The following is a 24878-nucleotide window of genomic DNA, read 5'->3' as shown; positions in this document are numbered from 1 at the left end:
CCTTTAAAACATGCTTTGCTCTGAACCAAGCTGAGAGACCATTCCCATTGCTTGTGTTCCCCCTGATCTGGGGGCAGGCTGGCTCAGAGTCGGGGTGGGTGATAACAAACAGATGCCAACTACAGAAAGAGTCTTTATTATGAAAAAGCAGTGTTATCCAGGAAAGTCATGCACTGGTTTCTTTCTAATAAATTGACAGATTTCTTAAATAATTTACAAAGGGCAGAAATCACTATTGAATAATGTGTACCCTCTATGCTCACAGTGCCCTGTGCTGAGAATGAGAATAGGTCCCTGTGGACCCAGGATCTTGGGGCCTGGAAACCTCTCCCATCCCTCCTTCTGGGATTCTTGCGTGGGATGTAGGTTCTGGGTTCTGGGTTCTGGGTAGGTTCAGATCTGGGTTCTCAAGAGCCCCTGCACTGGTGATAATATGGTCTGACTCTTTGTAGACCCCACTCCTGGATTCATAGCTCAAGCTCTCAAATATTACCTGCCATCTGCACTTCATGTTACAAACGACGCAACTGTAAAGCTCATATGTGGGTTGAGTTCCTAAGCCCCAAAGGGAAGTAGAATGAATGGTTCCCCCCACCCCTCCGAGATCTCCCTGAGTTGCTTGCAGGCTGTGACCGGTGGTCCCTGGCGGGCCGGGAGGTGGCTGAAGCAGGAGAGCAGAGGCCCCCAAGCAGCCCCCACCTGGGGCCTTGTGAGTCACGTCCTTGTTTGTGGCAGCTCAGGGGCACCACCAGCTCCTGGATCCTCCAGGAACTCCCGGGAGGTGTGGATCCTGGGTGTGAGGGCATGGTGGTCAGCTATGGCTTGCTTCCTGCAAGACAGAGCTCCTTCACACCCCAGGGGAAGTGGGAACACCAGAGACTGCCCCCCCCCCAAATGAGGTTCTGGAAGGTGGTTGTGGCTATTGGGGGTGCCCCCCATGTGTGCTCCATCAGTGATGGGCTCAGCCACAGCCCTGGCTCCCAGCAGATCAGAGGATTTGCATGCTTTCAGCTCTTCAGGGCCCATACACTCTGCATCTTTTTCCAGCAAAGACTCAGCTCCTTAACATGCCTCCAGATATGCCTATGAGCTCATGGAGGAAGAGAAGAAGGAGGAGGAGGGGGAAGGAGAAGAAAGACACTGAGAAAGAGGCTTGGAAGGAGGCATTACCTGAAGGGCGCTGTCCTCAGTCTCGGATGAGAGAAACAGTCATGTCGCCACTAGAGATGGGAAAGCAGTGGGGACAGGTGCTGCTGTCTGTCCTGGGTGCTGCAGGCTCTGAGGGACCCTCCCCACCCAGGCTAGACAAGACCAGACCTGGCAGTGTGGCTGGTACACTGCCCACTTGGCATGTAGTCAGCGCCAGCAGGGACCCACCTCAGAGCCTATCATAGCCATGTACGTATGACCCTAGTTAGGGCAGCTCCAGGCCCAGGACAGGGTCCTAAGCAGACAGACCAGGCATTTCATAGCAGCCACGTTGCTTTCCCCAGTTCCAGGGTGGGCATGGTGGAGAGGAACCACGGAGAGTGAGTGGTGGAAGGGTGGATCTTTCAGGAACCGGGTACCTGGTCACATGTGATGGACACATGTTGGGGCCCAAGGCCCAGGGGGCCACATCCATCCAGATGTGTCCTTAACTACCACCCCAACCTAAGTATTTGATCAAGGAGGAGACCAAGGCATGTGGCAGAGGTTCAGAGAGGGAGAGAGATGGTTAGACTCACACAGCAGGGCAGAGTCTGAACAAGAGACCTGCTTGAAAAAGTGGCCTGGCTCGCAGGGGACCTTCCTGGCCATGTCCTTTGAAGCATGGTAAGCTGGCTCACCTGTCCTCCGCTATGATGGCCTCATCTAGCTCTTGGGACACCTTCTGGAGATGCCGGATTCCTGCCCCCACGGGCTCCAGGTCACTGTCAGACTCGCTGGACAGAAGGAAAAGCCACGCGTATCAGTCACTAGCTGGAAACTTGTGGCAGGAACCTATTCTAACCCAGGACTGAGACCTGGTGTACAGGCCCCAGAGATGACCAGTGTGGACTTGGAACTGACCACCCCAGACCCCCATTCCAGGAAGTGTCATCAGAGAGGCTTGGAGCAGATGGCAGAGAACAGCTGGAGGCTATTGTCAAGGGTAGATGATCCTGCAGATAGGTGAGCCTCCACCCCCTGCCCCTGCCAGGTGGCTTCAAAAACTTTTGGTGGAGCTTGGGTGACTGTGATACTCTCAGAGTTAAGCTAACTTCTTCCTTTGGCAGGTGGGGAAACTCAGGCAGAGAAGGACCTCCCCAGGTCCCCCATAGTGGGGTGCAGAGCTGAGCCAGAGCATGGATGTGGCTCAGCTCAGGGTGTCCTGGAGGGGCTCAGCAGCCCCCAGGGACCAGTTAGTATTTGAGGGGCAGGCACTACCCCACTTACCTAGGGGAGCAGAGGCGCTCTGCTGAGGAGTAGGGGCTCCGGAAGGCAGCCTCCCTCCTGGACCGTCGCCAAGGGTGGGCATGGGGGCCCATCTTGGCAGAGAGGTGATGGTACTCTTTCTCCCAAGGATCCAGGGTTGAGAGGGCAGGGGCGGCCACAGATAACCTGGTGCTCCTCTGGCTCAGGCTGCGAGCTGGGGGGCTACTGCCCTTCTGGGCCCCTCTCTTCCTCCTCCTGGCTTTCACCTGGGTTTCCACCAGCCACTTGGTGCCACTTTGGCAGGACTCCTGGATCTTCTGTGACCGGTACATGGAAAAGTCAGTGTGGACAAGCCAGGAGTGAGCTACCTGGTTCCTCAGGGCATCCCTCAACCCCTCGGCCCACCAGCTGGTCCTACAGATCCAGGCAGCCTTTAGGCTCAGGGTGAGGGATGCAAATGAATCCATGAGGCCACAGGTCCATGGCAGGGACCCAGCTCAGGCCCCCAGGGATAAGTGCATGGGCAGCAGCAGAACCATTCTGGCTCATTGAGCCTGCATTGGTCTAAATCCAAACCCTCTTTCTGGACAGATTGACCCAGACTCAAAGGGGAGGCCTGGGGAGACCAGACCTACCCCGAGGAGACAGTGAAATAATTCTAAACATGTTTGGCACACACCCTACCTTCTCAAGCCCTGCCTTGCTCTCTGTCCTCCAGCCATACCCAGACTAAGTTCCTGCCAGTTCTCTTCAGCATCTTGCTCTCCTTCAACCCTGGCTCTGGACTATTTCACCTGTCTTGTACACTCCTCATACCTCCCCTTTCCTGGGCGAATTCCATGGAGTCCCTTCCTCCAGGAAGCCTTCACTGACTAAGCTTGTTTTTGGTGTTCCCCCACAATTAGCCCTTTGCATACAATTTCCTATCACAGTATAGCTCTATCATCTTGTCTTGTGATGTTCTGTTTCCTCCACAACACTGTTTTCATTCACTCATTCAGCTATTTCTTGAGCACCTACTGTGTGCCATGGGCTTCCCAGATGTCGCTAGTGGTAAAGAAACCACCTGCCAATGCAGAAGAGATAAGAGACGTGGGCTCGATCCCTGGATTGGGAAGGTCCCCTGGAGGAGGGCATGGCAACCCACTCCAGTATTCTTGCCTAGAGAATCCCATGGACAGAGGAGTCTGGCGGGCTACAGTCCATAGCGTAACAAAGAGTCAGACATGACTGAAGTGACTTAGCATGCACGCACTAGTGTGTACCAGGAGTTGCTTAGAGAGCTGGGGACACAGTAATAAATCAAGAACCCTGTCTTCACAGAGTCTATATTCTTGGGGGCTTTTTGGGGGAAGTCATTATTCAGCATCAAGGAATCCCTCCATCCATACCTGGACATGGTCAGCATTACCTGGGACATGGCACCCAAGGTGCTCTTAGCTGAGCGAGCTGCAGCCTGGAGGCCCTGCTGCCCTGGCTCTGGGGTTTCCAGGCGTTTCCAGGAGGGGCCTACCCCGAGGTTGAGGCTGACTGCTCTCAGGGGCAGCCGCCTCTGGAACTGTCTGCACAGGGAGCCCAGGGCCCCGCTGGAGGTGTCCGGGTGGCCGGCTACAGGCTGCAGGGCCTCACTCTCCTCCAACCGCTCCTGGTTCTGGAGAGAACTCCGACGCAGGGAAACCCCTACGGCTGGCCACCGAGAAGCCATCTGACTGGCCAAGAGTCTGTTCTGTTCCCACAGACCCTGGGGAGGAGATCAATGGGAGATCAGCAAGGTATTCCCCCATCCCACTCCCAGGATCCAGTGAGACACGGGGTACCAAGGAAGAGATTCCCGTCCTGGGGCCCATGGGGTGGGGCGCTTGTCAATCGTGGGTGCAGGAAGGAGTTATTTTTCCTAGAAGTGAGGTCAGCGAGGCCTGGGAGAGGGCAGAGTCTGGACAAGGCCGGCCAGCAAGTCCCTTGCTGTAAGTGTCTGAATCAACTGTCTTTTCTTCCCAGCCTGCTTCCCGTTATCTGCCTCAGGCTGGGAGGGAGGCAGGCAGGACCTGCCGGCCGTCGCTGAGCCTCAACACTTGGCCCAAGGCTGGTCTAGGGACTCTTTCACGAGCTCGCCCTGACCCGGTGCGCGGCGGTGGGCTGACCAGACATCCCGATGTCCACCCGGCTATACCCAGAAGCCCCACATGCCGTGCCCGTCCTAACTAGAGGTCCCCCATCCCACCTGCTCCCGTCCCTTCTGAACAGAACCCCACCACGCCTCGGCCCGCACTCACCCAACAGCTCCCAAGGCTGACCAGACGACGAGCACAGCCGCTCCTCGCCCATCCAGTCGATTTGAAACACCGCGCGGATCCGCCCCCCTGGTCCTGTCCTCACAGCTGATTGGCTCTGTCCCCGCCTCGCGGCCACGCCAGGGATCCGATTGGCCCCTGCGCCAGCGGCTGTGAATCCTGCTCTCGGATTGGCCCAGCCATCCCCATTCATCCTCTGGAGGCCCTCTGGGCAGGGAGCCGCGCGTAGAGGACCCTTTGTATCTGCGGGTCCCGGCCGAGTTTCCTGCAGAATCCGTAGCCCGCGCCGGCTCAGCCCCGGCGCCACCTACTGACGGTCAGTCTCTGGCCACTGGACCCCATCCTTAACTTATAAAGGGTTCTGGCTGGCCTGACTGGGCGGGGCGAGGCGGGGTCCCCGGCTCCTAAGGGTCCCTCCCATCCTGCCTGAAGGTCTCAGTGGTTTTGTCAGAAAGAGCCTGGGCTGGGAACTCGGAGCCTTGGGTTGCTGTGGAAATTTTGTTTCAAACTTCCCTCGTGACCCTCTGCCTTCCTGAGACTGCCCTTCAGTTCCCCAAACTTGCCACCCGCACGGATCCCCCAGGAAAACCCATCCTGGAAGAGGGGACAGACTGCGTGCACCCCCAGCCCCTACCCCCATTCCAAGTACGCCCCCCAACCCTGTCCCACTGACCATCCCCTTTATCCAGCTGAGTGCCTCCCTCCTTCCCTTTAGCATCCAAGCTAAAAAATTCACCATTTGGAAAGTCCCCTCCCCCTCAAAGTAGTCCCTGCTCCGTTTCCCCACTGCCTTCCTCACTGCCCTGCTCACCTGGAACCTAGCCCCTGCCCCATACACACACCCCCCAATTCCCGAGTTTCAACTTATGGGTCCCTTGAAGGTCAGTCCTTAACCCCGTTCTTCACCTCTGGGTCATCTCCCCCACACTCTGGTAAAGGGGCTCTCCCCATGGGAGGAGACCAATCCAAAGGAGTCACTTACTATGCACCTGGCCATAGAATCTGCCTGTCAGTGAAGGAGAGGAGGGAGACATGGGTTCGATCCCTGGGTCAGGAAGATCCCCTGGAGAAGGGAATGGCAACCCACTCCAGTATTCATGCCTAGAAAATTCCATGGACAGAGCAGCCTGGAGGGCTACAGTCTATGGGGTCCCAAAGAGTTGGACTGGAGAAGGAAATGGCAACCCACTCCAGTGTTCCTGCCTGGAGAATCCCATGGGCAGAAGAGCCTGGCAGGCTATAGTTTATGGGGTCGCAAGAGTGGGACACAACTGAGTGGCTAAGCACAGCACAGGGTTGGACACGGCTGAGCACACGCATGCAGGCAGTGTGCACCAGGCACTAATGTCCCCAGCACTTTACAGGAGGGACTCCAGAGCCCCTCGCTGCAGCCTAGGACTAGATGAGGAAATGGAGGTGTGGGGAGGTCAGGAGGGACCTCAGTTTTCCCATTTATATGCAGCAAGGATTCACTCTGTCACCCTGGGACCAGAGTCCATGAGCCTCTCCAGCATAGCACACGGCCTGTCCTCAGCCTGCCCCTCTCCCCACAGTTGTATCCAACTGGCACCTGGCTCACCTCCTCCTCCTCCTGGGTGCTGTGGGCACCTTAAACCAACATGCTCCAACAAGGTCACGCTGGTGCCTCTCAACCCCCCTTTTCTCCTTCCTCATTCCCCTCACCTGTCCTTCCAATTATTTACTTGTGTCTGATAGATTAAGCTCTGTGCTGACAATGATCCACAAAGGTGAATGAAACAGGTAAACTAACTTGGTGAACTAGCTCAAACCTGTTGTGTGTGGGAGAGATGGACATGGATGAGTCAAGTAACCAATCTTCAATTCATCAAAGAGAATTATGACACAAAAACTATGTCACTTAAAGCTGAGACCTACAGAATGAGTTCACCAAGCAAAGGATATGTGTGTGTGTGTGTGTATGTGTGTATTTGGGGGCAGGGATGTTTTTGCACAAAGAACATCATGTTTGGGGGGCCCAGGACCCAGGTGAGACCCCCCTAGTACACACACCTATGTGTAACTGAAACAAAAGCTTCCTGAAACAATATTTGACAATGTGTGAGGTGCTTTGACATAACTTCTATTCTGTATTTCATTTTTTGAAAATGCTGGTGACAACTTGCTGTGTTCATTTTTCAGAGGCTCACTAAGAGTTCTGAGCTGTGGTTTGAAAAACGCTGATCTGTTTTGCATGTTCAACTTCTTCCCCAGTTGAGTTGTTTCCTAAGCATCTGAAGTGTTTGTTCCCACATTTCTGGTATGTTTGTTGAATTTGTTATTGTAATTAGCAACTTTCATTCATGTCCTCTTCCAGTGAAAGATGAAAGGGAAAAGAAAGAGTTATTATTTTTCTGGAAACTAAGTTGAATGTGTGGGAAAGACTCAGGGAAGATGACGCACTTGGAAACAAAACCTCTCAAATTGGATTATCTTTCACCATTGTCCATCCACGCCTGTCTGCCTGTCCCAGTGCCTGGCACGTACATCACGGGCATTGATACAATAGCTTATATATGTCGAGCCCTTACATGTGTGTGCTAAGTGCATTTCCTTTTCTTATTCTTCCTTAATCCTCACAGCAACACTATGAAGTAGGAGCTATTTTTATTCCCATTATACATGACAAAACTGAGATTCTGACAGGTGAGGTGTCTTGCCCAAGATGGAACAGAGAGTGGGGCTGCAACTTAAATCCTGGAGATCTGACTCTGAAACCTGAATTCCTAACCTTGGATTCCATGGCCTCATCAAGTGTCAGGATGGAGGCGATGATGCCCCAGAGGCCCTTCCTGCTTGGAACTTTTGGTCCTCCTCCCTCAGCTCCGTGACTGACAGGGCAGGTGAAGCAGAGCAGTCTCCATGGCAACGAGAGAAGGAAGAAACAATTTCTTCTGAATGAGGAGCCTCTCTCATTGCCTTTCGAGGAGGGTGGAGCGTAGGAGTGGGAAGGAAGATGTACGGAGAGGAGCAGGCTCCCAGGAAAGGAGAGGCTCTTGGTCCTCCCTGCAAGAAGTAAAAGCCAGTCCGTGGTCCCAGGCTGAGGTTTTCTAGGTCCAGCTCCATCCATGACCCTTGGGGAGGAGGTTGGAGGAAGAGAAGGAGCTCCAGCCTTGCCTTGCCCTGAGGGCTCCCTGTCCAACAGAAAATTTTCTCCAGTAAACTTGACCTCCTGGAACTGCCAGTGCGTTGGAAGAAGCAGATGTTAAACTACTAAATGTCATGAATGTGAGATGCTAGGGGATGATGAGAAGATATAAAAGGAATTGGGGGTCGGGGCAGGTTTCCCTTAGCATATGATGTTTTAGCTGAAGAGTTAGGGGGGCAAAACGGAAGAGGTTTTCCAACAGAGGGGTCTATTTCAGGAGGCCAGAGTACCACCAAGTTCCAGGAGCAGAGGAAGATCAAGCAAGATGGAGAGGCTACGGGCTGGGTGGCAAGCAGCAGGGCTGGCAGGATCCCATTGGCTGGGGAAGGAGCTTAGAATTTATCCTGATGGCAGTAGGAAGCCTTTGCTGAATTTTCAGAGGGAACTGGGATTATTAGAGTTCTGTTTTTATGAAGTTCATTTGGAAGTTAGTTTGGGGGTCAAGCAGTGACTGAGGTCCATCTAGAGGCTATGGCCTGAGCATCTCTTCCTTTTCAGCAGTGAAACTGAAACCTCTGGCATCAGCTTCAACAACCCCTTCCCCTTGCATCCCCCGGTCTGACCAACCATGGGCCAAACCTGTGAGTTGGACCCCTAGGTCTTGTAGCCAACAGTGTGTGCCTTTTTTTCCGACTGTGTTGCTTGGCATGCATGCTCTTAGTTTCTCAAGGGATCAAACTTGTGCCCCTGAAGTGGAAGTGTGGAGTCCCCGCCACTGGACAATGGGGAGGTCCTCGTGTGTGCCTTTTGACTCTCTGCAAAACAGCTGAAACAGAGGGAATGAGCAGTGTGAGAGCCAGTTAGAACTTTTTCTCCTGTTGTGAGTGATATCAGGGACAGAAAATGCCTAAAATGTAAAGCCTAGTAGCACGAATACTTCTAAACCCCACCCCCATGTAACCATCAGCTGGGTGAAGAAGCAACGCTGCTGAGGCCCCAGAAGCAACGCCCTGCCCCGGTTCTCTGTCCTCCCTCCCTTGACTTTTACGGTAAAATCTCCTTGATTTTCCTTTGTAGTTTTACCGTCTAAATACCCGTCTTACCTCCTTTGCAGGTGGACTGCTTTAGGTTGCTGTGTAGCTGCAGAAAGAATGGAACTAAAAGAAGGGCCACTGCTTTACCCCCACCCCACCTTAACTCCTGCCCCTAGAGAAGGATGGAGCTGGACCCACGGGAGGAGGGGGAGGTTCTGAGCACTCAGGGATGGGTCCTGCAGGGGTGACTGGGCTGCCCCAGGCTGGGTTCATGGCCCAGACCTGTTGGCCCAAGGTTTGGCCTCCTGTAAGCCAGTGGTTTCTCACGGCAGTCAAAACTTTTAGGGGTGCTGGGTTTTTTGGGTCCCACTCACTCTCTAGGGGGAGGCTTCTTAATTTCAGAGAGAAGGAGGCAGGAGAGGTTGATTTTCCCATTTGGGAAAAAAGGAGACAGTAAGGGCGATACCCAAGGCCACATTGTCAGAGAATAAGAGAATCAACCCTCTGAACGCGGCTCTTGGGCTTCTAGTGCCATGTTCTCCTCTCTCCCTGTGGCAGGATCCCGAGTCCCTTCTTCCTGTAACCTGTCAGCCTCTGGTCAAGAAGAGAAAGCTTTTTGCTGCTCTGGGTCCTCTCACCCTCACTCAAGGCCTCAGGGAGCCAGAGCATGACAACTTAAGTTGACCACAAGGTGGCGCCAAACACCATGCCTTCACATCATTTCTCACTTTTAAACCGTAAATGCTGGGAATAAGCTCTGTCCGGGTTCCAGGGCTCGAGGCTGAGAAGTTCCCAATGAGAGGGCCCACTGCCCCCAGCCAGACCTTGTAGAGGAGACAGGAGCGGGGCTGGTGGGGTGCCTCAGCTTCCTCCAATCCTGGCCCCCTTCCCTTTTACGGCTCTCCCAAGCCTGGTGGCTCAGAAGGTAAAGAACCCGCCTGCCATGCGGGAGATCTGGGTTCGATTCCTGGGTTGGGAAGATCCCCTGGAGGAGGAAATGGCAGTCCACGTCAGTATTCTTGCCTGGAGAATCCCCATGGACAGAGGAGCCTGGCGGGCTACAGTCCATAGCGTCGCGGAGTCAGACACAACTGAGCGACCAAGAACAGCACACCGGCCAGGAACCTGCCTGCCCTCCCCTCTGGCCACTTATGTTACACCCTCTGGTGGGCAGATCTCGGGGAGGAGAGGGTGACAGGGAAGGGGGAAGTAGGACGGCAAAGGCTGCAAGGCCCCGACCTGGGCTCCAAAGAGACCAAGAGTCTGAGATAGGGTCCCAGGTTCAGACAGGGCAAAGGGGGTTTCTGGCCCCCTGTCCTTTCCTCCTGGCCTGTGGCCTCTCTCCTGCTCACTCTAGAGTCCCTGTTTTCTTTAAGAAAGCTCCATCTGTCTTCCCTCCTTCTTGGGGTCGGGGGGACAGAAAGGAAGCTGAGGCGGTACCGGTGGATGTCAGGCAGGATCCCTGCCTCACTGCTAGAAGCAGAGGCTGGGGCAGAACCCAGGCTACCAGGAGTGGCCCCACCTCATTCCTCTTCTTCACACCCCCCGCCCCCAGCAGGGCAAATCCCCGCTTCTCAGCCCTAAGTACCCTCCGATAGCAGATTATCCCGGCCGGGCTGGACATCTCCCTGCACCTGGAGCCATGGACGCCACTCTGCTCCTGAACGTGGAAGGGATCAAGAAAACCATCCTGCATGGGGGCACAGGGGATCTCCCCAACTTCATCACTGGAGCCCGAGTGAGTGGGACCCACCCCCAAGGCCAGATAAAAATCCTTCTGCATTCTAGCAGCCTTCTGCATTCTAGCTGGGTCACAGGGCACTGCAAACACCCTTCTTCTGTTTTGTCAACAAATGGCCAGGAGGCCCTCCCTGGAATTATCAGCCCTCATCCCCACCCTGGGCATCTGGGTAGCTCTGGATTGATGCCCATTCCCCGTTTTTTTTTTTTTTTAATATTCATCTATTTGGCAGCACTGGGTCTTAGTTGCAGCATGCAAACTCTTAGTTTTTGCATGTGGGATCTAGTTCCCTGACCAGGGATTGAACCCAGACCCCTTGCACTGGAGGGTGGAGTCTTAGCCACTGGACCACTAGAGAAGTCCCCCGGGTGTTTTTGACACTTTTCAAATTAAACTTCAGCATGGAGTGAGGGTGGGGCTTTGGGAATTTTCTGAAGTCCGAATGTTGAGTGAGAAGGAAGGGCATTCAGGGTTAGGGTGTTTGTCCGGGAGTCTCTGGTGGGCTTCCTGGATGATGGAATGTCTGGGTCAGTGGCCTCAGATCTGGAGTGTTTTGAAGGAAGGACCTCCTGACCTGCAGAGCTGTCTAGAGTGGGATGGGGTCCTTTAGGAGGCGGAGCACCGGCTGGGTGGGGGTGCTGGTGGGAGTTGAGCGAGGATGGCCCAGGGAATCGGAGACATGGGTGGCTGCTGGGAGGCCTTAGGAGGTGGGTATTGATCAGGGTCCACTCTCTTGGTGACCAGGTGACCTTTCATTTCCGAACCATGAAATGTGATGAGGAGCGGACGGTGATAGATGACAGTAAGCAGGTGGGCCATCCCATGCACATCATCATCGGGAACATGTTCAAGCTGGAGGTCTGGGAGATCTTGCTGACGTCCATGAGGGTCAGCGAGGTGGCCGAGTTCTGGTGCGACACCATTGTAAGTAGGCCCCACCCATCCACCCGCACTGTGCATGCCGGCTGTGTCTCAGGAAAGTGAGGGTGAAATGACACTCTTCCGGGAGACCTCTGCCTGCTCCTTCTCAGCCACCGTAAAGATGAAGGTGGTTGTTGTTTAGTTGCTCAGTCGTGTCCGACTCTTTTGCAACCCCATGAACTCCATGAGCCCGTCAGCCTCCTCTGTCCATGGATTTCCCAGGCAAGAATACTGGAGTGGGTTGCCATTTCCTTCTCCAGGGGATCTTCTTGACCCAGGGATCAAACCCGGGTCTCCCACATTGGCAGGTGGGTTCTTTACCACTGAGCCACCTGGGAAGTCCAAAGGTGGAGATGGATTCCCCCATAAGAACAGGTGCTGCTAAAATGACAGTCGGTGTCAAGGCTGGCTGGTAGGATACAGAAGCAGGGCCCACCTCACAGCCCTCACTTGTGTGCAGGATTATTGGATACTGGAGATTTTTGGCCACAGGTCACTTTTCTGCCCTCCTCTCCATTCCTACTGACATTACAAACTTGTTTTCTCATGTAGGCACTCTTAACAATCACCTGGAGAAGGCAGTCTTCTTGACCTGTGACCCAAATAAGAAATGGCAAAGCTGACTTACCTTTAAACAAACATTTCTTGTGGAAACTTTCAAACTTATACAAAAGTCATCAAAAAGTATAATCAAATTCCAAATATGCATCATCCTATGCCGGGCACCATCAATCCATGGCCAGTCTTATTTCATCTAAGCCCATCCACTTTCCTTCCTTATCCCACATGGTTAGAGCACATTTCAGACACCGTGTTGTTTCATCTGTAAATACTATAATTTGTATCTTTCTCTAAAAAGAAAGGTATTAAAAATATAACCTCAATATCCTTATCATATTTTTTTAAACTCAACAATTTCTTAGTGATATCTAATATCCAGTAACTGTTCACATTTTGGGCTTCCCTGGTGGCTTAGAGGGTAAAGAATTCGCCTGCAATGCGAGAGACACTGTGTGACCCTGGGGAAGCCCCTTTTCCCTGCTAGCACTCTATTTCCTCATTTAGAAATTAACAAATCCTCATTTTAGGGGGCGGTTGAAAGGATTACATGATATTACATATACTAGGGCAAACCATGGTATGGGGCAATTGAGAAGTGGGAGCTATTATTTTGACTAAGAAGAATTTTAGAGACTAACTCCCTTGTTTCACTGATGATGAGGTATAAGACTCAGAGAAGGAAAGTAGCTTGCTCTGGGTCAAACCATCTCGGAAACAGGATCAGGGATGGATCCCTGGTTCCCACTTTGTACAGTATCCCCTTTTGGCTGCTATGGTTATTAGACAGGCTGCAATGCCGTTCTCTACCACTAGAGGTCCCAATCAAGGAATTATTCATTTCTTCATCACAGCAAATATTCCAGGTGGCTCAGATGGTAAAGAAACCACCTGCCAATGCAGGAGATACGGGAGACTCAGATTTGATCCCTGGGTTGGGAAGATCCCCTGGAGGAGGAAATGGCAACCCATTCCAGTATTCTTGCCTGGAGAATCCCATGGACAGAGGAGCCTGGAGGGCTACAGTCCACGGGGTCACCAAGAGTCAGACAGGACTGAGCAACTAACACTTTCACTTTCACACTAGCAAATATTAGTTGAGCATCTTTATCCTGATGTTTTAATTTCTAAAAGATGGCTTATTTTTAACAAGTCTTCAGAAAATCGGCTTTTTTAGTGGTTTCAGTTAGTTTAAGATGGTATTTATTGACTTTGCTTACAAAGCTCCTGTACTTTTTTTAGACCCATATGTGCTTGTCATTTAGGCCATATGTTAGACAAGCTTGGTCACCAACAAGGGCTCCTTCTCCACAGAATGCATGTTTGCTAATGTAGGAGTGTAGAGTGCAGAGAGCTGTCAATAAATTCTTGATTGTTTGATTGATCTGTTGTTTGCAGAACCACAAACTGCTGTTATTCCTATAATGTGGGCATGGTTCTTGGTTCCCTGTGGGGCCTGTGTTCTTTTGGCTACATCATGCACATGAGTGCCCATCTCACAGGCTGGTCATTTTTACGCCACAAAGATTATTGGTTTTTCCAATAACCCCACCCCCCCATCTCTTCCCAGTTCACAGCCACTATGATTTCACATGCCCACATACACGTGTATACACACACACACACACTTCCCAGAGTTATTTTGTTGTAACTGTTGTTTACTCACTACGAAGTGTCTGACTCTTGTGACCCCATGGACTGTAGCCCTCCAGGCTCCTCTGTTCATGGAATTTCCCAGGCAAGAACACTGGAGTGGGTTGCCATTTCCTCCTCCAGGAGATCTTCCCAACCCGGGGATTGAACCTGCGTCTCCTGCATGGGCAGGTGGCTTCTCTATACCACGGAGCCACTGGGGCAGCCTAGAGTTATGTGCTCACCTACGTGTTCATCTTTTATCCACTTTTCTATCCATTCACTCAGGCATCAATTCATCCATCCCTCCCTTCAACCAGTTATTCATAATCCATTCTTTCATGACTAAGCATCCAGCCATCATCTATCTGTATGACTGTCTATCTGAAAACATTCAGTGGGCACCAGGTTTGGCCTGTGCTAGGTGTTAGGAACGAAACAGGCAAAGTCCCCATCTCTCAAGGAACTTGAATTCTGGACAAGGAGCAGACACCTAGGCAATTACACTGCAGGGCAGGTGGCACCACAATATAAATTAGTGAGGACAGAGGGATTTAGAGCCACGGGAAGGGGGTGACTAACTGCTTGAGGATCATAGCAGGAACTTCTTGAAGAAAATGACATTGATCTGGGTGTTGAAGGATGAATAGGAGTTCACCAGGCTTAGAAGTGGGGAGTGAGGTAGCATCCAGGCCAGGAAGCGTGAAGAGGCAGGGGCGGTCAGGGGCTCTGGGAGCTTCTGCCCTGAATTGCAGTGCCTCCCCCTTCCACCCAGGGAGCGCACTGGCCTCTATGCTGAATTTGCTGCTGGCGCCCAGTCCAGTGAGGCCAGAGGTTGTATGTGAGTGTGAGTGTATGTGTGAGTGTGTGTGTGTGTGTGTGTGTGTGTGCTCAGTTGCTCAGTCACGTCCAACTCTTTGCAACCCTATGGACTGTAACCCACCAGGCTCCTCTGTCCATGGAATTTTCCAGGCAAGAATACTGGAGCATTGCCATTCCCTACTCCAGGAGATCTTCCTGACCCAGGGTTTGAACTCACGTCTCTTGAGTCTCCTGCATTGGCAGGTGCATTTTTTACCACTGAGCTGCCTGGGAAACCCAAGGCCAGGGGTTACAAATGCAAATTCCACAGGGGCCAGGGCCCCTGGGTGACTGAAGGTTATCTGCTCCATTCACAGGGGCAGATTCTCCTTATATCCAACTAGATGGCTGCTGTGTGAAGGGGCAGGTCTGGTGTGGCCGGATAGTCTGAGTTCTGGACACAAACCAGAAATTTTCATTAGTCTGTGAACTCTCTCAATGCTTAAGTGTTGGCAACTCATTAACACAAAAACCCCACCATGTGAAGGACGAAATGAAATCAATCTGGGAGTTGAATGTGGACTCCGGAGTGCTAGCTTGTAATCTCCAGATAGTAATAGACAGAGCCCCTCAGACAGAACCAGGCTCTGGCCTTGAAGTCCCAGAGAGGGGCCTGGTCCTGGGGTGCCCTGGGCCAATCTCAGTGGAGGTGCTGCAGAGACGGATGTGGAGCCATGGAGTTCTGGCCTCTATATTTTTCCTGGGATTTCTGCCCACTCCTGGTGGCATCCCACAGCCCAGCATGCTGACTAGCATCCTGGTGGCACTAGAGTGGTACTGGTCTGAGGTCCCAGCCTTGGTCTGCGGTCATGTCCAAGCAGCCTCATGGTTGGCACTAACCTGCTGACTTTCTAGGGAGCTGGCGGCTGCTGTGCGTGGGCCGGGAGTGAGCCTTCCCTGCAGCAAGCTGTTCCTCGGGGGCCCCTCCCTCTCTTCATCCAGGCTTAATCTCAACAGGCTTAACTGCCATCTGGTCATCTTGCTCATGAGGACGCCGAAGCTACTCTGGGTTAATCCTGGCTGATGGGGGGCGGGGCGGGGTGACCTTCATCCTCTTACTGGTGGCTTGGAGACCAAGCTGAACCGTTCCTGTCCCTTCACTTTCCTGGGGTGTGTCTTTACTGGAGTTGCCATGCGGGAGGCTGAGATGGGCCATCTGAGGACCCGGCCCCAGGAGAGCAGTTCTTGGAGCTCGTCTGTGGGGCATCCTAGCTCTGTCCTCACTGAGGACAAGCAGCTGATTTTCCTAGCCCATCTCCACCCCCTAAGGGTGGCCACCCCAGTTCCTATGCTGGGTGAGGTTGTGATGAGCTGGCCTTACCTCAGCACCATCTCATTTAACCCCTGCAACAGCCCCAGTACAGACTGGTGCAACCCAGGGGGCAGGAACTCGGGGGGCTGCAGTGATCCAGGCTCGCTGCCAATCAGCAGTGCCATCAGGACACCAACCTGGCCTTCAAGGACGTGGAACCTTGGTCCTTCCACTACCTTCCATGCTCCCCTGTGAGTCACAGGCTCCATGGACTCAGGGTTTCCTTGGGAGAGAAACCTGTTAGAGTCGACCACAAGGGCTGGCAAGAGCAACCTAGCATTGTGGCTACAGCAGGGACCCCGGAGCTGGGTTTGAATCCTGACTCTGTCATTTGCTAGCTGTGTGACCTTAAACAAATCACCTACCCTCTCTGGGCTCTAGTTCCCACATCTATAAAATACGGAGAATAATAGTGCCCCTCTCATTGGGTCATCTTAAGGATTAAAAGTACTAACAGGTGTAGAGCATTCTGCATACAGGTAGGTGCAGTGATTAGATGAGTAGTAACAGCCATGGGACAAGTGTGTGTGTGGGGGGGTAGGGGTTCTACTCTGGGGGATGCCCAGAATGGGCTCTTTGTGGCCCAGCTGGCTCTGAGCAGACAGCCTGATCCCATCCGCCCACCTTTCCCCACAGCACACAGGGGTCTACCCCATCCTGTCCCGGAGCCTGCGGCAGATGGCGGAGGGTAAGGACCCCACGGAGTGGCACGTGCACACATGTGGCTTGGCCAACATGTTCGCTTACCACACGCTGGGCTACGAGGATCTGGATGAGCTGCAGAAGGAGCCTCAGCCACTGATCTTCATAATCGAGTTGCTGCAGGTGTGACCCTGGGGTGTGGGAGGTGGGGTAGGGACGGTCCCCACATCAGAGAACAACTGGGGCCAGTGGGCATCAAGGGAGCCCAGTCCCACGGGTCACTGGACATCACCCAGATTCTCTTTAGAAAACCAGACAGGGTTCCTAAACCACGGGAGAACTGGAATTGGACCCTCCCACTCCACCAAAAAACCATCCTTTGCCTTTTCCAAAGGAAAATCCCCTTTGAGACCCATTTAAAAAATGTTATTCTTTTTCTTTTTGGAGGCATTTTATTTCTATTGGTTATCTACTTCCTTTTCCCCTCAAAAGCTTAGAATTACATCCTCAGCCTCCAGTCCCTGTGGTTTGTGGGTTCCGATCTGGTTCTCCAATAGCAGGAGAACTGCATGGAACCATCCATACCGTCTCCCTCGGACCTCAGTGTGACTGATGGCCCCTGTCTGTGGGGTGGTGGGAGAGCATCAAACCAGAGCAGGACTCGGCTAATGGCCAAGGCTGAGGTTCAGCCTGAGGGTTACATGGTGAGTACAAATAAACAAGAGAAATGCATCAACAAGGGGCCTTTTCAGGGTCTGCTTGAACAGTTGCACAGCTTGTGCACTGCACAAGGGCATCGCCTCTAAGGTGCTCATTAGAGACAATATATATTTGTGATTTTATAATGATGATTTTCCAGTAGATGGCAATAAAGTGTCTTGTTCTAACAAAATGAGTGTCATGGCAATTTTCTGAATATTATCAGTAAAGTGTGTTGACAAATTACCTTTTCTTACTTTGCACAAAGGCTCTGATTTAGGGTAAAGCCATGGTGGTGGGGAGACGGCACTTGCTTCCTTTCCCTGTTTGCCTGTGTTTGGCCAGCAAGCATGGTTCTGCCCACCAGTCCTCACTGGGGAAAATGCAGAGCTGACTTTATCGAGGTGTTCTGGGTCCACTGTCTCCGGTCCCCTGCAGGGGAAAGGGCCTGCCCTACTGGGCTGCGGGCACCCAGGGTCCCTGCGTCACTGACCTGCAGCTCTTGGAGCAGGTAGAGTCCCCGAGCCAGTACCAGAGGGAGACCTGGAACCTGAATAACCATGAGAAGATGCAGGCGGTGCCCATCCTCCATGGAGAAGGAAACCGGCTCTTCAAGCTGGGCCGCTACGAGGAGGCCTCCAGCAAGTACCAGGAAGCCATCGTCTGTTTGAGGAACCTGCAGACCAAGGTGGGAGGCTGCCTGCCAGTGGGGATGGGAAGTGGGGTGCGCCCGCCATGGCCGTGGTGGGGAAGGGTCGGGGCGCGGCGGAAGCATAGCTTTCTCCACCCGACAGGAGAAGCCCTGGGAGGTGCAGTGGCTGAAGCTGGAGAAGATGATCAACACCCTGATCCTGAACTACTGCCAGTGTCTGCTGAAGAAGGAGGAGTACTACGAGGTGCTGGAACACACGAGTGACATCCTCCGGCACCACCCAGGTGGGCGGGGCGGGGCGAGATGGGCGGGGCGGTGTGGGCGGGGCGAGGTGGGCTAGGTGGTGTGGGCGGGGCAGGGGTCCAATCCCGCCCGCGGGTCCAAAGTCACATGCACAGACCTTCCTAGTCTCTCTGACTAGTCTCTCCTGACCCTGTCAAGACTTCAAATATTCCACCCAGCAGGGTTTCCCCAAGCCGAACGGTGTCACAGGTGATGGATGAACGGTTGTGCTTTGTGGTGTTGTGGGAGGTTATTTTATTTTACGGTGAATTAGGACAAATAAAAGTCACCAAACCTGTGTGGATCAGTCAATGGGTTTTAAAAGGGGGGGGGGCAATCAGTATAGAGAACAATATTAAGTACATCCTAGTAAACTCCAGGAGTTGGTGATAGACAGGGAGGCCTGGCGTGCTGCGGTTCATGGGGTCGCAAAGAGTCAGACACGACTGAGCGACTGAACTGAACTGAACTGAGCGAGCACCGAAGAAATGATGCTTTTGAACTGTGGTGTTGGAGAAGACTCTTGAGAGTCCCTTGGACTGCAAGGAGATCCAACCAGTCCATCCTAAAGAAAATCAGTCCTGAATGTTTATTGGAAGGACAGTTGTTGAAGCTGAAACTCCAATACTTCGGCCACCTGATGCGAAGAGCTGACTCATTTGAAAAGATCCTGATGCTGGGAAAGGTTTAAGGCAGGAGGAGAAGGGGACGACAGAGGATGAGACGGTTGGATGACATCACCGACTCAATGGATATGAGTTTGAGTAAACTCCGGCAGTTGGTGATGGACAGGGAAGCCTGGGTGCTGCAGTCCATGGGGTCGCAAAGAGTCGGACACGGCTGAGCGATTGAACTGAACTGAACTGAGTATCTGTGATGGGGGGATATGGCGATATTTGTGAAGACGATGTTTGAAGAATGTTACAGGATCACTTACCTTGCGCCACACACTTCTCTGCATTTCTTTCATTTAATTCTCATAACGACCGTAAGAGTCAGGTTTAGGGATAGGACCTGGAGCTTGTATCATTTGGGGAGCCTCTATAAGAAAAGACTTAAAAAGTTGTGAATATAAAATTAGTTACCCGGTCTTGGAAGGGTCCGTGGGAGGGGAGTGGGTACTGCGATTATTATAGTCCTCCGTATTTTATAGTGGAGGGGCCGGGCTCCGGAGGTGCAGAGAGGTTAAGGGTCATCATGGCCAACGTTAAAGGTTGCGCTAGCTGGTGAAGCCCAGCCGCGTGTCGCGTGTCGGGTGAGGGCTGCCTCCCGGGCCAGGCGGCGGATACAGCAGGATCTTCCCCACAGGCATCGTGAAGGCCTACTATGTGCGGGCCCGGGCTCACGCCGAGGTGTGGAATGAGGCGGAGGCCAAGGCGGACCTGGAGAAAGTGCTGGAGCTGGAGCCGTCCATGAAGAAGGCGGTGCAGAGGGAGCTGAGGCTGCTGGAGAACCGCCTGGAGGAGAAACTCGAGGAGGAGCGACTGCGCTGCCGGAACATGCTGGGCTAGTGCGCAGGCGCCAAGCCTCTTGCCTCCGCCCCCCACCTCCACCCGTCCCCTCACCTCCACCCTCCCCATCCCGCCGTCTCACTGTCCCCCTGCACGCTCAGTCCAACAGCAGGGTACTGGACATTTCTGGTCCAGTCGGTCAGGATTTTGGTGTCAGTTTTCAACGTTTAAATTAATTTAAAAAATCAAAATAATGCGTGTCAACTGACAAAAAATGCACAACCTAGAAGTTGAGAATTGTGTCATATTCAGCGGAATTTCTAAAGACCCACGGGCCAGAAGACAGCCTCTCAGATAGCTTGAGGGACTGCTCCTAAGAGCTAAGGGAGGAGCCAAGATACATGAGCATCTGCAACAAAGACCAGGTACTGGGAACTTCAAAAGACTAATGTTAACTAAAGAAAGTCAGATATCCCAAGTTAACAAGTTTAGCACTTTTCTATGTATAGGAGAGTATACATATGTATATGCAAGAGTCTGGACTTAGTAAAATCATTCCTTCGAGATGCACCTTAATCACACAGGCGCAGTATCCTGCTTTTCTCCACCCTGAATCCCCTGTGGGTGCATACTGGGGTCGGCTGCTGTGCTGAGGGCTCGGCAGTCCGCAGTCCGTTTGCCTCCATCTTTAGTTCCTTCAGGGCTCACTGTTCAGGCGGTGGTAGTGTCTGCTGGTTGCACCAACCTATGTTGACTGATATGGCAAACAACATTTTTTACTGACACATGACCAGGGTTAAAAAACAAAACAAAACAAAAAACACCCAAGGGCACAGAAGAGCTTATGAATAAAATTGAAATTTCCTGCCCAAACTCCCCCATCCCTTAGAGCCAGCAATTTTAATGGACCCCGTTTTTTGTTTTTGTTTTTTCGCTATTTTGGTAGTTTTCTCTGGCTCTGAATAATATGTATAAATCAGTTTCCCCACATGTTAGTGAAAAGTGAGAATTGAATGCTTTGATGCTCTTGGATGAAGAGCATCACCTTTCCTTCTCCTTCTAATTTTGGGGAGTTACATTGCTAGTTCTTTGGTTACTTTTGTAACTTGGTACACTTCGTCTAGAGCTCTCTACTGGGCTGCAGGGACTCTCCCGTGTGTAGGATGAGGGTGGCAGTGCTGCAACCTCCCGTCCTATCTCCCACTTCTTCCCTCACCGATCCGATGTACCTTTACTCTCCCATCATCTTGGCTGTTAACATCTCCATTTTGTCACCAAATTAAGTCTTCTGTGCTTTGTCCACTGGTTGACTCTCAACTTTGCAAATCAATAGACATCAATTACATGAATATGGCTGTGCAATGTGATTGCATTTTTCTGTGGTTCTGAATTCAGGACCCCTGGACCACCAGAGGGCTTCCCAGGTGGCTCAGACAGTAAAATGAGGATATTCCTGGTTTCAGGAGTGGCAGTGTCTATCTTAACGTGGGAAGTTTTTTTCCTTTTCTTCCCTTTTGTGGCACTGGGAAGATTTGAGGTTTAAGTCCTCCCACTGTGGAGGAAAAAGGTTGACCGATTTTTGGTTGATTCAGGCTCAGTGTCTGATGGGCTGCCAGGTGTATTGTCCGAAAACCAGGTGGAGATGTTAGCGGCAGTCAGAGGAAGGGGACATCATGACCTGCAGAAGATGGAAGGAAGGAACGTCCTAGGCTGGAAAGAAGGCTCTGAGCTAGAGAGGGAGGAGGAGGGCGGGGGCTGGGAGATGGGAGCAGAAGGGACCTTCACCAGCTCCTGACTGCGCTGGAAGAAAGGCCTGGGTGGGATCTGGATCTCAGAGGCGGCTCAGAACAGATGAAGAGCCTGGCAGAGGCATTATTTGAGGACGCACACTGTGGCCTGCAGGCTTCCTAGCCTCCTGTCTTGTCTATCTTCTGTATGCAGTGTCTTCATCGCTGTCTCTTTTCCTGGGGACAGTGAGGATCTCAATTCATCTATGGTCCTCCCAGCTGGACTGATGCCTGGATGTGTCGCAGGACCTTGTGTGGTCCAGTCCAAAGCATCCTGCGTGGAAGTCTTCCCTCCTGATGCCCCAGGACATTTGCAAGTCCAAGAAAAATGAATAGGCATAGGACCCCCAAGAAGTGTGGTAAGAGACACCTTGGCATTAGTATTTAAGGGGGTGTTGAACTCAAACAACCGGGACCCCAGTCCCTCCCTGAAAAACTGGAGCAGCTGTTAGGGACATTTCTGTTACAAAAGCCCAGGTAATTCCTTCTCACACACCATCCAATGGATTAAAATGAAGCCACACTTTGGTGTATGACTTTCAAAGCCAGCTTTTGTCCAGCCTCATCTGCACTCAGCTTCTTTTTAAATGGGGGGCACGAATCATAATTGGCCTTTGACATAACTTCGGGTTTACATAGCCTCTTAATTGTGGTTTTTGCACTCTCTCTCTTCTTTCCTGGTCCAGCCCTCTTGGCGCCTTCTCAGTAGACTTCCCCCTGCTAATTTCTGCCTTGTAAAGCACACTTATTTGTGTGCTTCTTTTGGGTGAATACGTGTGTGTGGGGTGGGGGTGGGGAGGGAACAGGGACACATTATCCTCTTGTTACTATCACCCAAAGGCAGCACATGGGAAAACATTACCACTTTTCAGAATCCACAGGATCTCATACTTCAGCTCACTAGTGCTGGAGAGGTGGAATGCAGAAATGGGGAGAGCTGATTCTGTGCCCCACAGCAGGCAGCCTCCCCATCCGGACCTTTGTCCTTGCACTGGCTTCCTTGTGCCTCCAAGGAGGTCTTGGCTGGCCAGGTCTAGGTGGATGGATGCAGGAGTGGATGCAGGAGACTGCAGGGGCATCTCCTGAGGGTCCCTTTTGACAGTTTCCAAGGGATCTCACTGGAAAGCTTTGTTCTTAAGCAGTCAGCAAGGGGCAGCAGAGAACAGATTGTAGTTCCTGGTCCAGCAAGTGGACTTTCCAGAGAAAGCTTAGAGCTCGGGAGGTGGCAGCTCTCCACGGGCCCTGACCACCCCCACTCCTATAGGGTCAGGCTGGCTGGCGACAGGGAATAAGTGTTTAGAACCATAGAATCAGCCTGCCAGTCGATTCAGGCCTCAGTCTCACTCCCTTGTACTGATGGGGAAACTGAAGCTCAGGGAAGCCCAGAAACTTTGTAGATTAAACTTCAAAGCTGGGGAAGACCTGGGGTTAGCATCCAAGTTTCCCGGCCTCTGGGCTGGGCCTTTTTGTTCTACATCATGTTGCTTTTCTCACCAGACAGTCCATATGAGGGTTTGATGTATTTTTTTTTTTTTAATGAAAGGAGAAAAATATGACACTTCTATTAGAGAGCAACCCAGAGCACGTCTTCAGGCTTAGTTTGGGAACAGTTGTGGAGTCAGATTTGTTCTCTATGACACCCGCTCTGAGCTGCTCCCTCCCTCTGAGAATCATTACTGCTTAACCAAGGCATTCTCTCCCAGGCATGCACCACCCTCCTGACCTCTGTCTACCTGGGGTTGACATGGATCCAAGACCAGAGAGTGATCCGAGAGGGTGGCAGAGGGCTGCGGGCTGGGCAGAGGGACCCCTGGGTATTGTGCAGGTGTATTAGGTTTCTATTGCTGCTGTGGCTAATTGCCGCAAACAATGACCTAAAACAGCACAGATTTATTCCATTACAGTTCTGGAGGTCAGAAGTCCTAAAATGGGTCAGAATGGTTGTTTTCTTTCTGGAGGCTCCAGGGGAGAATCCATTTCCTTATCTTTTCTAGCTTCTAGAGCCCTCCGTGTGCCTTGGCTTGTGGCCCCATCCTCTGTCTTCAAAGCTAGCAGTGAGCATCTTTTACTTTCTCTCTCTCGATGTCCCTCTACTTCCATTATCACATACCCTCTGTTTGTGGACCTTCTGCCTCCCTCTTACAAGCACCCTTGTGAATGCATTGGGCTCAGCTGGAGCAAGTTCCGGGAGATGGTAAAGGACAGGAAGCCTGGCGTGCTGCAGTCCATGGGGCCTCAAAGAGTCGGACACAACTGAGTGAATGAACAATGACGACGGATAATCCAAGATCATTTCCTCATCTTCAGATGCTTAACTTAATCGCATGTTAAGGTAATGTATCTTTCTTCAATGAAGATAACCTATTCACTGGTTTTGGAGATGAGGATGCGGACATCTTTGGGGGTCATTATAGAGCCTTCGACAGTCAGCCGGTCTCTTTTTGTCCCCAGATCTGTTCTCTGGTCTGCTCTGTCCCTTGAGAAGCTCACCATGCTGGTGTGGCCCAGCTCCCTGGCCTTCCAGCCTCTGGTTGGATTTGGCAAACAGGAGGCACCAGCAGGAGATCTGGTGGGAGGAGAGTCAGGCTGGGTCTTGGTTTCTCCCACCCCTCCTTGCTTGACTGTGGTTTAGCAGCATCTGTGCCTTTTACCCTATGGTCACAATGGGGGTCAGGAGCCCTGAGCCACAGCTCCCACCACTTCCCAGAGCAGCGGCGCCTCCCCTGGTCCTTCCCCTGCTGTTCCTCGGGTGCCCCTCATTCTTTGCTGGTTTCCTCATCCCACCTGCCCCTTTATTCAACTCTCTATGGCTGTACCTTCAACTGGGCCCCCTGTTTTCTGCCAAGATGCTGCTGATGAGGTATCAAGTCTCCTCCAGACTGGAGGGAGGGAAGGAAAGCTGAGAGGTAGGGAAACATATGCTGCACCATCCAGCTAGTCAAGGGTGGAATTTGAATTCAAGCTCAGATGAAGGGGGACTAGAGTCAGCATTTTCCTGCCCCACTGGGCATGGCCCTTTGTTGGAGTGAAGACCCCTCTAGTGGCAGAACCCCTGCCATGAGATGGGCTCAGCTAAACGGGTCATCTGAGGGTTTGCTGTGTGTCCTGAAATTGATGGCCTGGCAAAGGGCTATAACACATGCCCAGTTACTGCTTGTCACAGGCCAAGACACTTCCTTGTCTAGGCAACCTGAGTCAGATGCATTTAGCCAAGAGTTCAGCCTTCAACAGCGCGGGCTCTCCTGGAGGCTTGGCATGAGCCCTGGAGATGAATCAGCGCCCCTGTTTGAGTGCTTCTCCCCCGCTTCATGGTGGACAGTGTTGGTGCCCCTTGGCAGAGGAACCTCAGCTCTGGTTGTGGGGGGGAGTGCTAAGGATGGGGTTTTTGGCTGGTCTGGCCTCACAGCTGGACTCAGTAAGTGGCATTGGTGAGGATGAGCCAAACTCAATAGCGGAGCTGACATTTCATTTTCTGCAAGGATTGCTCCTATGGGGTCCAGGAGCAGGTGAGG

The 24878-nt window shown here is 52.3% G+C and overlaps 2 protein-coding genes across 2 annotated transcripts; one reads left to right on the top strand and one right to left on the bottom strand.

The window, feature by feature from the left end:
• Positions 1 to 122: 122 nt before the first annotated feature.
• Positions 123 to 4744, bottom strand: PIMREG (PICALM interacting mitotic regulator). Its single transcript, XM_043477322.1, has 6 exons — positions 4671 to 4744; positions 3809 to 4138; positions 2419 to 2714; positions 1830 to 1925; positions 1171 to 1220; positions 123 to 790 (listed from the first exon to the last, which is right to left on the bottom strand). The coding sequence occupies exons 2-5, from the start codon at positions 4100 to 4102 to the stop codon at positions 1187 to 1189; spliced, it is 720 nt and encodes a 239-aa protein (XP_043333257.1). The 5' UTR covers positions 4103 to 4138; positions 4671 to 4744; the 3' UTR covers positions 123 to 790; positions 1171 to 1186.
• AIPL1 (aryl hydrocarbon receptor interacting protein like 1) lies at positions 779 to 19684 on the top strand. Its single transcript, XM_043477321.1, has 7 exons — positions 779 to 783; positions 10427 to 10566; positions 11314 to 11493; positions 16490 to 16678; positions 17706 to 17882; positions 17989 to 18130; positions 19437 to 19684. Exons 2-7 carry the CDS (start codon positions 10471 to 10473, stop codon positions 19637 to 19639), a joined length of 987 nt encoding a protein of 328 aa, XP_043333256.1. The 5' UTR covers positions 779 to 783; positions 10427 to 10470; the 3' UTR covers positions 19640 to 19684.
• Positions 19685 to 24878: the final 5194 nt, after the last annotated feature.

This window comes from Cervus canadensis, chromosome 1 (genome assembly GCF_019320065.1).
Source record: "Cervus canadensis isolate Bull #8, Minnesota chromosome 1, ASM1932006v1, whole genome shotgun sequence".
Classification (NCBI taxonomy): domain Eukaryota; kingdom Metazoa; phylum Chordata; class Mammalia; order Artiodactyla; family Cervidae; genus Cervus; species Cervus canadensis.
The sequence above is the reverse complement of the archived record's forward strand: the minus strand, read 5'-3'. Positions and strand labels throughout refer to the sequence as shown.